General features: G+C 44.2%; 1 protein-coding gene across 7 annotated transcripts in view; it reads left to right on the top strand.

Annotated features, from left to right (window-relative positions):
- The window catches only part of LOC148331475 (palmitoyltransferase ZDHHC5-A-like), a 97,408-nt gene extending 85,941 nt beyond the window's left edge, over positions 1-11,467 (top strand). For 5 of the 7 annotated variants that reach the window (XM_088301836.1, XM_088301834.1, XM_088301837.1 and 2 more), the window contains 2 exons: positions 8,358-9,388; positions 9,468-11,467. In XM_088301836.1, the coding sequence (XP_088157962.1) occupies positions 8,358-9,388; positions 9,468-9,492 (1,056 nt within the window). In that variant the 3' untranslated portion in view covers positions 9,493-11,467. Of the gene's footprint in view, positions 1-6,428; positions 6,489-6,562; positions 6,732-8,357; positions 9,393-9,467 lie in introns of those variants that run through there. The other 2 variants (XM_088301839.1, XM_088301835.1) reach the window with 2 other exon arrangements.
- The last annotated feature ends 1,350 nt before the right edge of the window (positions 11,468-12,817 follow it).

Genomic DNA, 12,817 nt, shown 5'->3' with positions numbered 1-12,817 from the left:
ACCCAACCCCAGTTTAGCGGCGGATGATGGATGGATCTTTGTCAAGATACACTAGAGTCCCAGCCTCTACAAGTTATGTCTTTAATGCATGAAAAACTGCTTTTTGCTCTCCAAATTCGAATGGTGTCTTTTTTGGTGAGTCTGTGCAGGGGCTCTGATATGGTGACAAACTGGGGTATGAATATGCTGCTATAGCCAGCCAAACAGAGGAAGCTGCGTACCTCTGATGCGTTTTCCGGCTCTTGTGCTTCTGCTACAGCTCTCACTCTTTCTTTAATGGGGCCGATGCCCTTCTCTGAGAGTAATATGTCCATGAAAATGTGCACATTCATATTGAATTGGCACTAGTCTGCATTTAGTGTCAGTGTGCATTCTCCAGCCTTGATAAAACTGTGTGAGCTCCAGCTGGAGGTATCCTCACTTTAAATCCAATTTGCTGAAAACAGTTGATCCATTCATTCCTTGTAGGAGCTCATCCACCGTTTTGATTTCTCTCTCGAATGATAGCTGCATATGCTCTCCGCATGTCGAGGCACATCCTGAAGTCTTCCGCTGATTTAGGAGTAACCACAACAGGCTTCACCCATGTTGTGGGTCCCTCCATTCTTTCAATGATGGTTTATGTAGCTGGTTTATCATTCTGTCCACCGCCTCTCTTAGGTGAAATGGCACACGTCTCAGGGGCTGAGTTACAGTCGTTACTTTCTCATCAATGTGTTAGCTTTTTGCTTTCTATTGTCTTCCAGCTGTACAACCGATTGACACGACTTCAGGCGTTCATTCATCGCTGATTTACAACGGCTAAAGACAACCAACTCATTGGACTTTCAATATGTCCATACTTGGGACTTTCTTGTCCGCTTTTTTAGTTACTTCGGAGTGCCACTCTCCTGTTCCCCACCTGGAACGCTCGGATCTGGCGCCTCCGTCATTTACGTCATATATATATATATATATATATATATATATATATATATATATATATATATATATTAGAATTAGAAATCCCTTTATTGTCATTGTACTCAAGTGTGCAACGAGATTAGAGGGCTCCCCTCTCCAGTGCAATGCAACAATAATACAGACAAATATATAAATTAGATGAATAAATAAGAGAGTGCAATGGAATTCAGTACTGAATAGGGTATATAAAAACACATCACAATGCTGTTCTGCAAGGTAAGGGTGTTCTCGTGTGTGTGTGAGAGTTCAGAATGGAGATGGCTCTCGGAAAGAAACTGTTTCTCAGTCTATTGGTCCTCTATTTGATGCATCTGTAGCGCCTGCCAGAGGGCATCAGGTCGAACAGGTGTGAGTTTGGGTGGGTATTGTCTTTGACGATGTTGAGAGCCCTTCTGAGGCACCCGGCGGTGTAGATGTCCGATATTGAGGGGAGAGGGCAGCCAATAATCCTTTGCGCTGTTTTGACTGTCCTCTGGAGCCTCACTCTGTCCGCCTCAGTGCAGCCGCTGTACCAGGTGGACACACAGTACGTCAACAGGCTCTCGATGGACGAGTGGTAGAAGGCTAGCAGCAGCTTCCTGTCCAGGTTGAATTTCCTGAGGACTCTCAGGAAGTGCAGATGCTGGTGGACCTTCTTTACCACTGCTGTGGTGTTGTGAGTCCAAGACAGGTCGTCGGAGATCTGTACTCCCAGGAACTTGAACGTGTGGACCCTCTCCACACACACGCCTTCGATGCAGAGGGGGGGCGGCACCGTCTTGTTCCTCCTGAAGTCGACGACAATCTCCTTTGTTTTTGCAGTGTTAAGGTGCAGTCTGTTGTCCTTGCACCAAGCTGTCAGTCTCTTTACCTCCTCTCTGTAGGCTGTCTCGTCACCTTCCGAGATCAGACCGACCACTGTCGTGTCGTCAGCAAACTTGACGATGGTGTTGTTGCCGTGGGCCGGGCTGCAGTCGTAGGTGTGGAGGGCGTACAGGAGAGGGCTCAGCACGCATCCTTGAGGGGAACCGGTGCTCAGCATGCGGGTGGAGGACGTGTAGGGGCCGAGCAACACAGTCTGGGGTCTGTTGGTCAGAAAGTCCTTAATCCAGATGCGTGTGAGGGCAGGGAGGCCGAGAATGTCCAGTTTGGCGACGAGGATGTCTGGGATGATCGTGTTGAATGCCGAGCTGTAGTTCACAAAGAGCATCCTTGCATAGCTCTGCTGTTGTTCCAGGTGGCCCAGCACAACATGCAGAGCAGTGTCGATGGCGTCCTCAGTGGATCTGTTAGCCCGGTATGCAAACTGGTAGGGGTCCAGAGTGGGAGGAAGGCAGTCCCTGATGTGCTGGAGAACCAGCCTCTCGAAGCACTTCATGATGACTGGTGTGAGAGCAACAGGACGGTAGTCATTCAGGTGGACGGCGGGTGACACTTTGGGGACAGGAATAATGGTGGAAGTTTTCAAGCAGGAGGGGATGACTGCTTGAGCCAGGAAGCGGTTGAAGATCCTGCAGAAAACATGTGCCAGTTGGTGGGCACATGCTCTGAGGACCTTGCCTGGTATTCCGTCGGGTCCAGTAGCTTTCCTGGGGTTAACCGACAGGAGCGCACGCCTCACATCGTGTTCCTCTACGATGAGTGGCGGGGAGTTGGAGCATGAAGTGCGGGGTGTGATGGTTGGGGCGAGTCAAAGCGAGCGAAGAAGCAGTTAAGCTCCTCTGCCAGCGATGCACTCGGGTCTACAGAGGTCGTGCTGCCGCCACGGAAGTTGGTGATGCTCCGTAGACCCTGCCACACCTCCCGTGGTCTGTTACTGGCAAGGTGGGCCTCCAGCCTCCCCTTGTAGATTGCCTTGGCTAGCTTGATGCCTTTGCTCAGGTCAGCACGGGCCACCCTGTACTGGGCTTTGTCGCCTGACCTGAAGGCAGCGTCACGGGCCTTGAGGAGAGAGCGAACCCTGCTGGACATCCAGGGCTTCGCATTTGGGAAGGTCCGTATAGTCCTGTGTAGGGACACAGTTTGCATGCAGAACTTGATGTAGTCCAGTACACAATGTGTGTAGACATCAAGGTCCTGATGATCAAAGAGGTCCCAGTTTGTGTCTTGAAAGCAGTCCTGTAATTCACTCATGGCGTCGTCACGCCAGGTTTTCACAGTCTTTGTGGTGGGCCTGAATCTGCGTCTGAGAGGGGTGTACGCAGGTGCGAGCTGCAAGGACAGGTGGTCTGACTGGCCGAGAGGGGCGAGTGGGAGGGCCCTGTATGCGTGCTTGATGTTCGAGTACACATGGTCGAGAGTGTTGTCTCCCCTCGTTGGGCACTTGACATGCTGGTGAAACTCTGGGAGTACAGTCTTTAAATTGGCCTTATTAAAGTCTCCCGCTACTAATAATAATAATAATAATAATAATAATTTGCCCTTTATTAGTCCCACAATGGGGAAATTCGAGATTCGAACCCAGGCCTCCTGGGGAGACTGGGTCCTGAACGCGGCGCCTTAGACCACTCGGCCATCCTGGCAGCGTGAATGCCATCAGGGTGGGCCCGCTGATGTGTATTGATGACGCACGCGAGTAGCGAGAGCACCGTGCTAGTGCTAGCGTCGGGAGGGATGTAAACAGCTGTGACAATCACGACCGTTAGCTCCCTCGGGAGAAAATAAGGCCGGCATTTAACGGACATGAACTCGATGTCGGGGGAAGAGTGCTTCTCGACGATCGTGCTATCGCCGCACCAGTTCTCATGCACGTAAACACAGAGCCCCCCGCCCCTTCTCTTACCGGTGTCCCTCGTCCGATCCGCGCGATGTAGCGAGCGCCCGGCCAGCTGGATGCTAGCGTCGGGGACGTCTGCGTGCAGCCAGGATTCCGTGACGACGATCACACTGCTATCTCGCACATAGCGGTTTCCCAGGATTTGTAATCCCAGATCGTCGATTTTGTGGACCACGGATCTGGCGTTGGTGAGGTACAGACTCGGCAGTGGTTGCCTGTGGGGCTGCCGCCGCAGCCGTTGCAAGACACCGGACCTGCAGCCCCGCTTCTGCTTCCTCTCTCTGCGTCGCCTGCGCCGCGTCCCGGTCCCGATGACAAGCCACGGTTAGCCGGGCAGCCTCGCCAGTTCGTCCGGAATTTTGCGATCATAGCAAAATTCCTCTGTGATGGTTATTTCGCATCGATATCCAATGTCCACGATGTCCTGGCGGGTATATCGATGTTGTGCCTCAGTTGGTGCCAATAAGAGCAAGCAAACACTAATAAAAAGTAATAAGGAGCACTGGGAGGGAGAGCTGTTAGCCGCTGCGTCTATGCGCGCCGCCATCTTGGAAAAAAAAATATATATATATATTGTATATATATATATATGTATATATATATATATATATCATCTCCTGTTTATCTGAAATCAATGACTGGTTCACTAAAAATTTCATGAAGCTAAACAGCGACTCTCTAATCTCGTTGCACACTTGAGTACAATGACAATAAAGGGATTCCTAATTTCTAAACAGAAGTTCTTCTTTTCGGTACAAAATCAATACTATCCAAAGTTGGCAGTTTTCCCATCCTCGTTGGCCACTCCATTGTTTACACCTCCCCTCAGGTCAAGAGTCTGGGTGTCATCCTCAACAGCATTCTATCTTTCCATAAGCATATCAAGAGCATATCCCGGTCAGCCTACTTCCATCTGAGCAATATCAGTCGACTCCGCCCCTCCCTTTCCCCCCCATCCGCTTCTATCCTGGTCCACAGCCTTGTCACCTCCCGTCTCGATTATTGCAACTCCCTCACAATTCCCTCCATAAACCTCAACTGGTACAAAACTCATCACAAGAACACCCTCGTCCCACCACACCACCTCCATTCTCCAGCAACATCACTGGCTTCCTATCAAATTCCAGATCCAATTCAAACTGCTCCTCGACACCTTCAAAGCCATCCATAACCCCGCTCCCCCTACCTGTCTGACCTACTGAATATCCAGTCCGTGCCCTCAGATCATCCTCCTTCATCCACCTGACTGTTCCACCTGTCTGTCTCAGCACCCCAGCTTTGGAATTCTCTACCACCTAACCTCCTGTCAGGGATGTTTCTATAAAACAAGCTGAACAAATGAATCAACCAGCCAAGATTGTCTTTGTCACTCACGAGGAGCAGTCCTCCGCAGGCCTCAGTGTGAGGAGGCCTAGGAGAAAAAGCTGTTGCTTCCTGCTCCCGCGTAGTTTTTATTGCATCACAGCAAAGCAATTTGAATATGCAACTCATACAGAATGGAAAATCTGAATCAGAATCTGAATCAGAAATCGCTTTATTGTCATTGTACTCAAGTGTGCAATGAGATTAGAGAGCTCCCCTCTCCAGTGCAATACAACAATAATTCAGTTAAATATATAAATTAGATAAATAAGAGAATTGTTAGTGCGATGGAAAATAATACTGAATAGGATATATAAAAACACATCACGTCGTTGTTCTGCAAGGTAAGGGTGGTCGTGTGTGTGTGTGTGAGAGTTTAGAATGGAGATGGCTCTTGGAAAGAAACTGTTTCTCAGTCTATTAGTCCTTGATTTGATGCACCTGTAGCGCCTGCCAGAGGGCATCAGGTTGAACAGGTGTGAGTTTGGGTGGGTATTGTCTTTGACGATATTGAGAGCCCTGCTGAGGCACCCGGCGGTGTAGATGTCCGAGAGTGAGGGGAGAGGGCAGCCAATAATCCTTTGCGCTGTTTTGACCGTCCTCTGGAGCCTCACTCTGTCCGCTTCAGTGCAGCCGCTCTACCAGGTGGAGACACAGTACGTCAGCAGGCTCTCGATGGACGAGTGGTAGAAGGCCAGCAGCAGCTTCCTGTCCAGGTCGAATTTCCTGAGGACTCTCAGGAAGTGCAGACGCTGGTGGACCTTCTTTACCACTGCTGTGGTGTTGTGTGTCCAAGTAAGGTCATCGGAGATCTGTACTCCCAGAAACTTGAACGTGTGGACCCTCTCCACACACACGCCTTCGATGCAGAGGTGGGGCGGCACCGTCTTGTTCCTCCTGAAGTCGATGACTATCTCCTTTGTTTGTGCAATGTTGAGTTGCAGTCTGTGGTCCTCGCAACAAGCTGTCAGTCTCTGGACCTCCTCTCTGTAGGCTGTCTCGTCACCTTCCGAGATCAGACCGACCACTGTCGTATAGTCAGCAAACTTGACGATGGTTTTGTTACCGTGGGCCGGGCTGCAGTCGTAGGTGTAGAGGGTGTATGGGAGAGGGCTCAGCACGCATCCTTGAGGGGAACCGGTGCTCAGCGTACGGGTGGAGGACGTGTAGGGGCCGAGCAACACAGTCTGTGGTCTGTTGGTCAGAAAGTCCTTGATCCAGATGCGTGTGAGGGCAGGGAGGCCAAGAATGTCCAGTTTGGCGACGAGGATGTATGGGATGATTGTGTTGTGAATGCCGAGCTGTAGTCCACAAAGAGCATCCTGGCATAGCTCTGCTGTTGTTCCAGGTGGCCCAGCACAACATGAAGAGCAGTGTCGATGGCGTCCTCAGTGGATCTGTTAGCCCGGTAAACATCAATTTTGACTTTTTCACACTCGCCCACGCTCTTTCTGCTTATTCTGACATTTTCTCTTTTACAAGATATCTTTTTGGCTCACACTGCTGCTACTCCTCTTGGAAAAAGGGAGTACGACTTCACTTGTGACCTTGCAGCGCAGACACTTCTGCTACTTTTTATCAGTCTGGAATGTGCACCTGGTTTGTGTCTTCCGGTCAGTGCAGGCACGTCTGTTAACACTGAATCACAAAGGTACAATGTTCACTTGAACTTCAATTGACCTGTAAGCATAGTTTGAAACTTGATAATATGACAAACTAATTTCTTTGACACCTCCGCACCACACCGTCTTTTACCATCTTCAAATCAAAACTCACCTCTTTAAGATCGCATTCTCACTCTGACAGCACCACACCATTTTAATTCCCATTCTCTATTTTCCATTTTATTTATCCATTTATCCTTTTATTTTGTATTTTCTTAGATTGAAAATTTTGGTTTTAATTGCTTTTATCGATGTACAGGGTCCTTGAGGGTCTTGAAAGGCGCTTGGAAATTGAATATATATATATATATATATATATAGAGAGAGAGAGAGAGAGAGGGGGGGGGCAGAGACAGAGAAGAGAAAGAGTCTATTAGTAATAATAGACCCATTACCAGACTTTCAAATGATCTAAATGATATCGAAGCATTAACTCCAAATCATTTGCTGCTTCTGAAAAGACAACCCGTGTTACCAGCTAGTTTATTTGAAAAGGATGCTTTGTACTCAAAGAGAAGGTGGTGTCTGGTTCAATACCTGTCGGACATTTTTTTGAAGCATTGGACCAAAGACTATCTCCCTCAACTTACAACCTCGTGATATACAATGTGTTCTTATACAATACAATGCAATGCGATTTTATTTTTAGAGCGCATTTCATAATATAGGTGACTGCGCACCCAGGGGTTCATGGGCATTGGGAAAGAATGAAAATGCAATTTGTGATTCAAATGGTCATGTGAGAAGAGTTTTGGTTAAGACTAAAAGCAGTGTTTTGGAAAGGCCAGTCGACAAATTGTGCCTTTTGCTTGAAATGTATCAGTGATGTGATTTTAGTACAAGGTACATTTTAATATGGTTTAGGTTGTAGAACAGATTAAAATGTCACTTTTCTAATTTTTGTAATTGTTATGCCCAAGCACTAACAATTAGGGGCCGGAATGTAAGTGCCTTTTCACAAGTTTGTCTAATTTTATGGATAATAATTGCAAATATTAGGTTTTTTTTGTTATTTGTATGTTTGTGAAAAGAAATGCTACATTTATTTGTCTTTTGAATTCTTTAGATTTTTTTTATTTATTTTTTTTTTTAAATGAAATATGTATAAAATGTTAAGACTGTCTCCGGTACAGGGCGTAATTCTTTATTTAATGTTACACACAAAGAAGAAACTGTTGTGAATTGTTGGAAATGAAATAAAAATGATGGTGAACACGGTAATTTTACGGTGATGTGACCGTCAGTGTTTTTTTCTCGCGTAGAACGTTGGTTGTGTTTAAATGAAAATAAGAAGAAACTAAAGGAACCAAAGATAGAATTATGATTCCTCAAAATACAATAGCTACAAACAATCGTTAAAAACACGCTTTCAGTAGTAGGCCTTCAGTGGTTGGCTTACATTCAGAGTAAAATATGAAAACCAAAGTAGTTGTTTTTTAACTTTTACACTCCTAATTTGAGAGGCATGTAATAAATGCTTGTAATTTTGAAATCTAAGGAGAAATAATATATATTTTTTAAATAATCAACCAAAATCATCCAGTTATCTGAAACAGTGTCATCGAATTGGCTTCTTCCTCACCATCCTGCTCTTTCTCTTTTTTGTCCTTCAGTTAAGTCGAGCAGAGAGGGATGTCAGCAGTAGGGATTCTTCCTCCTCAACTTCCTCGCTTGCTCAATCCAGCCATCAACCTGATTTCCATTCACAACCTAGCCTAGACCGGAGGGACACTTCTTTTGTGGGGGGTGTAGCTGAAGTGAAAAGAAAAGAGGGTGGAGGAGAGGGAGGCATCCCTGGTTACTCTCTACACTCCTACCCCTCATTTTCTAACCCTGTCGTTCTGTCAGGAGTGGCTTCACAATCCTCTGGTTCCACGCAAACCTCAGCATGTGCTGCCCAGATCTCTGAAACAACCACTACCTCAAGCAGCTTCAAGAAATCAGAAAATCAAACTCCTTCACCTCCCCACCCAGCTGATAACAGGAGCCTGTCATATGACAGCTTAATGGGTGGAGATGATTGTCTTGAAACAGGGGTGTCAGCAGGATCAAAAAATCCTGAGGTTTCATTTGGGATACCAGCGGCAGATGGCTACATCTCTTTCCGTTCTTTGAAACCGCAAGATGCTGAAATGCATTCCCATTCGCCCCAGCATCATCACCCCCTCCTCCATCGGTCCCCCTCTTCCACATGCTCTTCTCCTCCAGAGAGGGAGCCTCTGTTGGTGCAACCACAGCAACGCAATCGCCCATTGCCTTTCTGCGAAACTTCTGTGCCACCCCCTTCCACGGCTCAGCGTCTACCACACCATCACCACCACCACTCCCATCATCACCATCATCATAATCATCATCGTTCTCATAATAATCATCACCATTCCTCCTCTACTTCCCACCCTTCTCGTTTCATTGCTCCTCACCTGCCCCTCCATGCCTACCCACACCGTGCATGCTCCACAGATATGGGGTTTACATCTTCTTCCACAAACCACCCTTCCCAAGCCCCACGCCACCCACCTCTTGGTAAATCACTGTCCTACTCAAGCGCTGCTGCTGCTGAAATGCAGTACCAGCTAATTCGAAAGGCCTCCTCAGCAGCTGGAGCAAATGCAGCAGGGATAGCAGGAGGAATACAAGCACCAAAGTAAGTAGAAGGATTATTTAATATTAGCACTTCAGAAATCCTGATTGACTTCTACCATTCTCCCTTCTCTTCCTGACAGATATCCTGTGAGTTCCTTTATTTAATTCCATATGCTTGTTTTGTGATGTGAGGTTTGCCTGAGTAATGTCTGTTTCATCCAAAATGTGCCATGTATGCATGATAGTAAAATGTGAAACGTGGAAAGGCTGGAGATTAAAAGTAACGTTAAAAATAAATCACATTTTCACACTAGTCTCCACAGTAGTTACCAAAACTGGAAAGGTGCTCATGACGGTATCAGTTTATTGTTTGCACAGCTCAGAGATATACGTATTCTACCGATTGCGATAGTGTTTGTTCTGTTTCTGATCATGTAGTGCATTTCAGAATTTTATGTCTGGAATGATGCAAAAGCATGGCATACATGCGTGGAAAACAAAACTATAAGTTGTCACCTGCTTACATTTTTGATATCTTCAAAAGTTGTTGAGTATACGTATGGGATAATTTTTACTTACAATTTAGAGTCCAAATGGCATTAGAATGACATCAGCAATAAACATATGACATCATATGCATTTATGGTCAGGTTATTTATTGTCAAGTTTGATTTATGGAGTTTAGATTATTGCCTGCATTGCATTGTTTGTTTAAAGGTATTAGGGCCCGAACAGCGACCGCTGCGACGTCCCTATTATTTTTGTACAAATGATTATTATTATCATTATTATTATTATGATTACTTTTTTGTTCTCCGTCAGTGATCGCATTTATGAGACCCTAAACATGCACAAAAACTCCCCAATCATTACTCTCTATCAGGCCTGGTGGAAAATCTTCAAGTCGTCATAAATGCTGAGAGCAAAATGGCTCTGTCGCGCCACTGACAGTGGAAAAAAAAAATCCATATTTGAACTAAGCCTACAAAAAAGGGCAAGCATGCGTATCCTCAGATGTACAAAAAAATCCATTGCAGGCATTGTCTAAATTAACAGGAAATGAGTTCAATTTTTGAATGTCCAATTTTTTGTAAATTCTTTTGTACATTTACAGGGGACATACTTTTGCATCCTTGTCCTTAATGATTCATCTGATTGTCTTCAAACTTCGGCTATTCCTGACCTGCGACAACAACTGTGGAAAAAAGTGACTTTTCGAAAACATATATGACAGTGGCAGAGCATCAAATTTTGCGTTTAATATTTTCTTTGCCACAAATTGGGATATGCTTAATCACTCCCCTGCACATGGTCCCCAAAAATCCCAATCTTTACACTTATATAAAAAGTTGTGACCAGAAGACATCTGTTTGACAATATTCAGTTAAACATATAGTGCCACCTAGTGCTGACTAGAAATGTCATTTTTTACATTTCAATAAATAAACATCTAATAACAAATAAATATATTAACAATCCAACTGACAATTTGTCAGAAAAGTCTCAGGATGTTGATTTGCTCTCTGGTAAAATGTTGTCACTTTTCAGCAAAGGGCATGGCCAATACACTGCCACAAAATCTGCTTATTCACCGATAATAAAGCAGAGCTGAGTCAGCCGGTCCGACCTTTAAGAAGTTTTTCATGTTTGATAATAGTCCAGGCCTGAAGACAAACTTATTTTTCATCATAGAGGTGGCGGCACCTACTGGGTAAAGTAAATATACGTTTTGTTCTTTGATGCTTTTCTCCTAGCAGGTAAGCCAGTTCTGCTTCATATTTGTTCGGAATGGATTTTTAGATCTTTATCATATTGCAACAGCATTTTTGCTAAATTGTGCAAAAAGCTGTTGCCACTGGGTATGCACTATTCGCTATTAGAGTGTCTAAGCCTTCATGATGTTGCAACAAGAAGTTTGTAAACATTTGCAAAAAGCTGTTGCCACTGAACAAACGGCTTAGGAATGCACTAACAACTCATCTGAAAAAAAAATGCACTTCTTTTTCAGATCACATGCAAAGATTTCTTTAACTTTGTGTTTTTCTGTAATTAGGGTTGAGTTAGACCAGATTGAACTCCTTAGACCAGATCGACAAAATGGAACTGCTCAGATGGACCAGCAAGCCTTTTTTTTTTTTTTTTAACATCCTCCTGTTCCCAGCGCATCAATCCATCTGTCGGAGTCACTCATTCTAGCTTGGCAATTATTCAGGCTCGAATCCACCAGCCTCTTGAGTGCTGGTGTGCAGAGGCTGAGAGGTGGTGAGGCTACCACCTTTGATTTGATTTCAATTTTTGGAAGATGATTGATTGATTATTTTGTGCTGGCAAGCACAAAATTGCACTAGGCTGTTGTTTAAAAAAATGAAAAAATTATATCAATTGAATAGACAGGACCGACAAGTCCATTTTTGTTGTTGTTTGTTTTTTTGCTCTTGGAGTGACTGAATGAATTCTCATAGGTCGAAGAATGAACAAATGCGAATTCCCCATTATCTTGTTTATTCTTAAATGTGAATATTGCAAGTTAGTACAGGATACTGTGGTTTGAAATGTGAATTTCCTTATTCTACTTTTGTTGATATTGTTCATATTGTATGGCAGCATGCAGATTCATTATTAGTGGCCACTGTAGGCCATGTTGGAGTGTGGATTAGGTTATTGGTTTGAACAAACAGGAAAATAATTTTAGTCAACCACAAACAAGACATTTTGTTTTCAATCAGATTCAAGAAAACAAAGCAGATATTTCTCCAAAATATCTTGATTTTGATTTTCAAGGTCTTCAAAATCCAAGTCTTGTGTTCAACAAATCATTTTTATATGTGGGTTACATTTTATTGATTTGAAATAATGGACCTTATGTATGTAGAAAAGTCAGTGGCTTTCTTTACTTGTATGGTTGAATCTCTGCAGATTACGAACCATTATATTTAAATGATCAACGTTTAAGTTTAAGTTTGTTAATAAAACAATCTTATTAATTACCTTGAACAGACGCCTTATTTATTTACACATTTGCCTCTATCACTGCTTATGGAAAAAACATACAGTAAAATACTCAATACTATGAGGCTTTGTGGGGATCATTGATAGTACATGAATGCTAAATGTTTTTGAAAGAAAAAATAATCTTACTTGTATACTGACGTAGTTAACCTTATATCAATGTGTATTAAAGGAGTGGTATGATTTTCAATCCTTTCAAAGGATTATTACTTTATTGGGGGACTGTCAAAATTATACCGTTAATGAGCGGTATTTAATTCTTGTAATTGAGTCAAAATATTTGACGGATTTAACGCATGCGCAGAATGACCTGCCCATGCATCCCATGATATACCACTCAGTGATTTCTGACATAGTCAAAGCTGAGTCTTTTTAAAGTATCCCCCACAGTCTAAAAAATCAGCGGCATATTAGAGTAAACAGGTCACACAAACCAGCGCAGAACTAATTTAAAACAAAAAAAAAGCGTTGCGTCTACATC

The sequence above is a fragment of the Idiotropiscis lumnitzeri genome, chromosome 8 (genome assembly GCF_059441095.1).
Source record: "Idiotropiscis lumnitzeri isolate Australia: NSW breed Sydney's pygmy pipehorse chromosome 8, RoL_Ilum_1.0, whole genome shotgun sequence".
NCBI classification, from domain to species: Eukaryota; Metazoa; Chordata; class Actinopteri; order Syngnathiformes; family Syngnathidae; genus Idiotropiscis; species Idiotropiscis lumnitzeri.
This window is presented reverse-complemented; position numbering and strand designations above follow the sequence as displayed.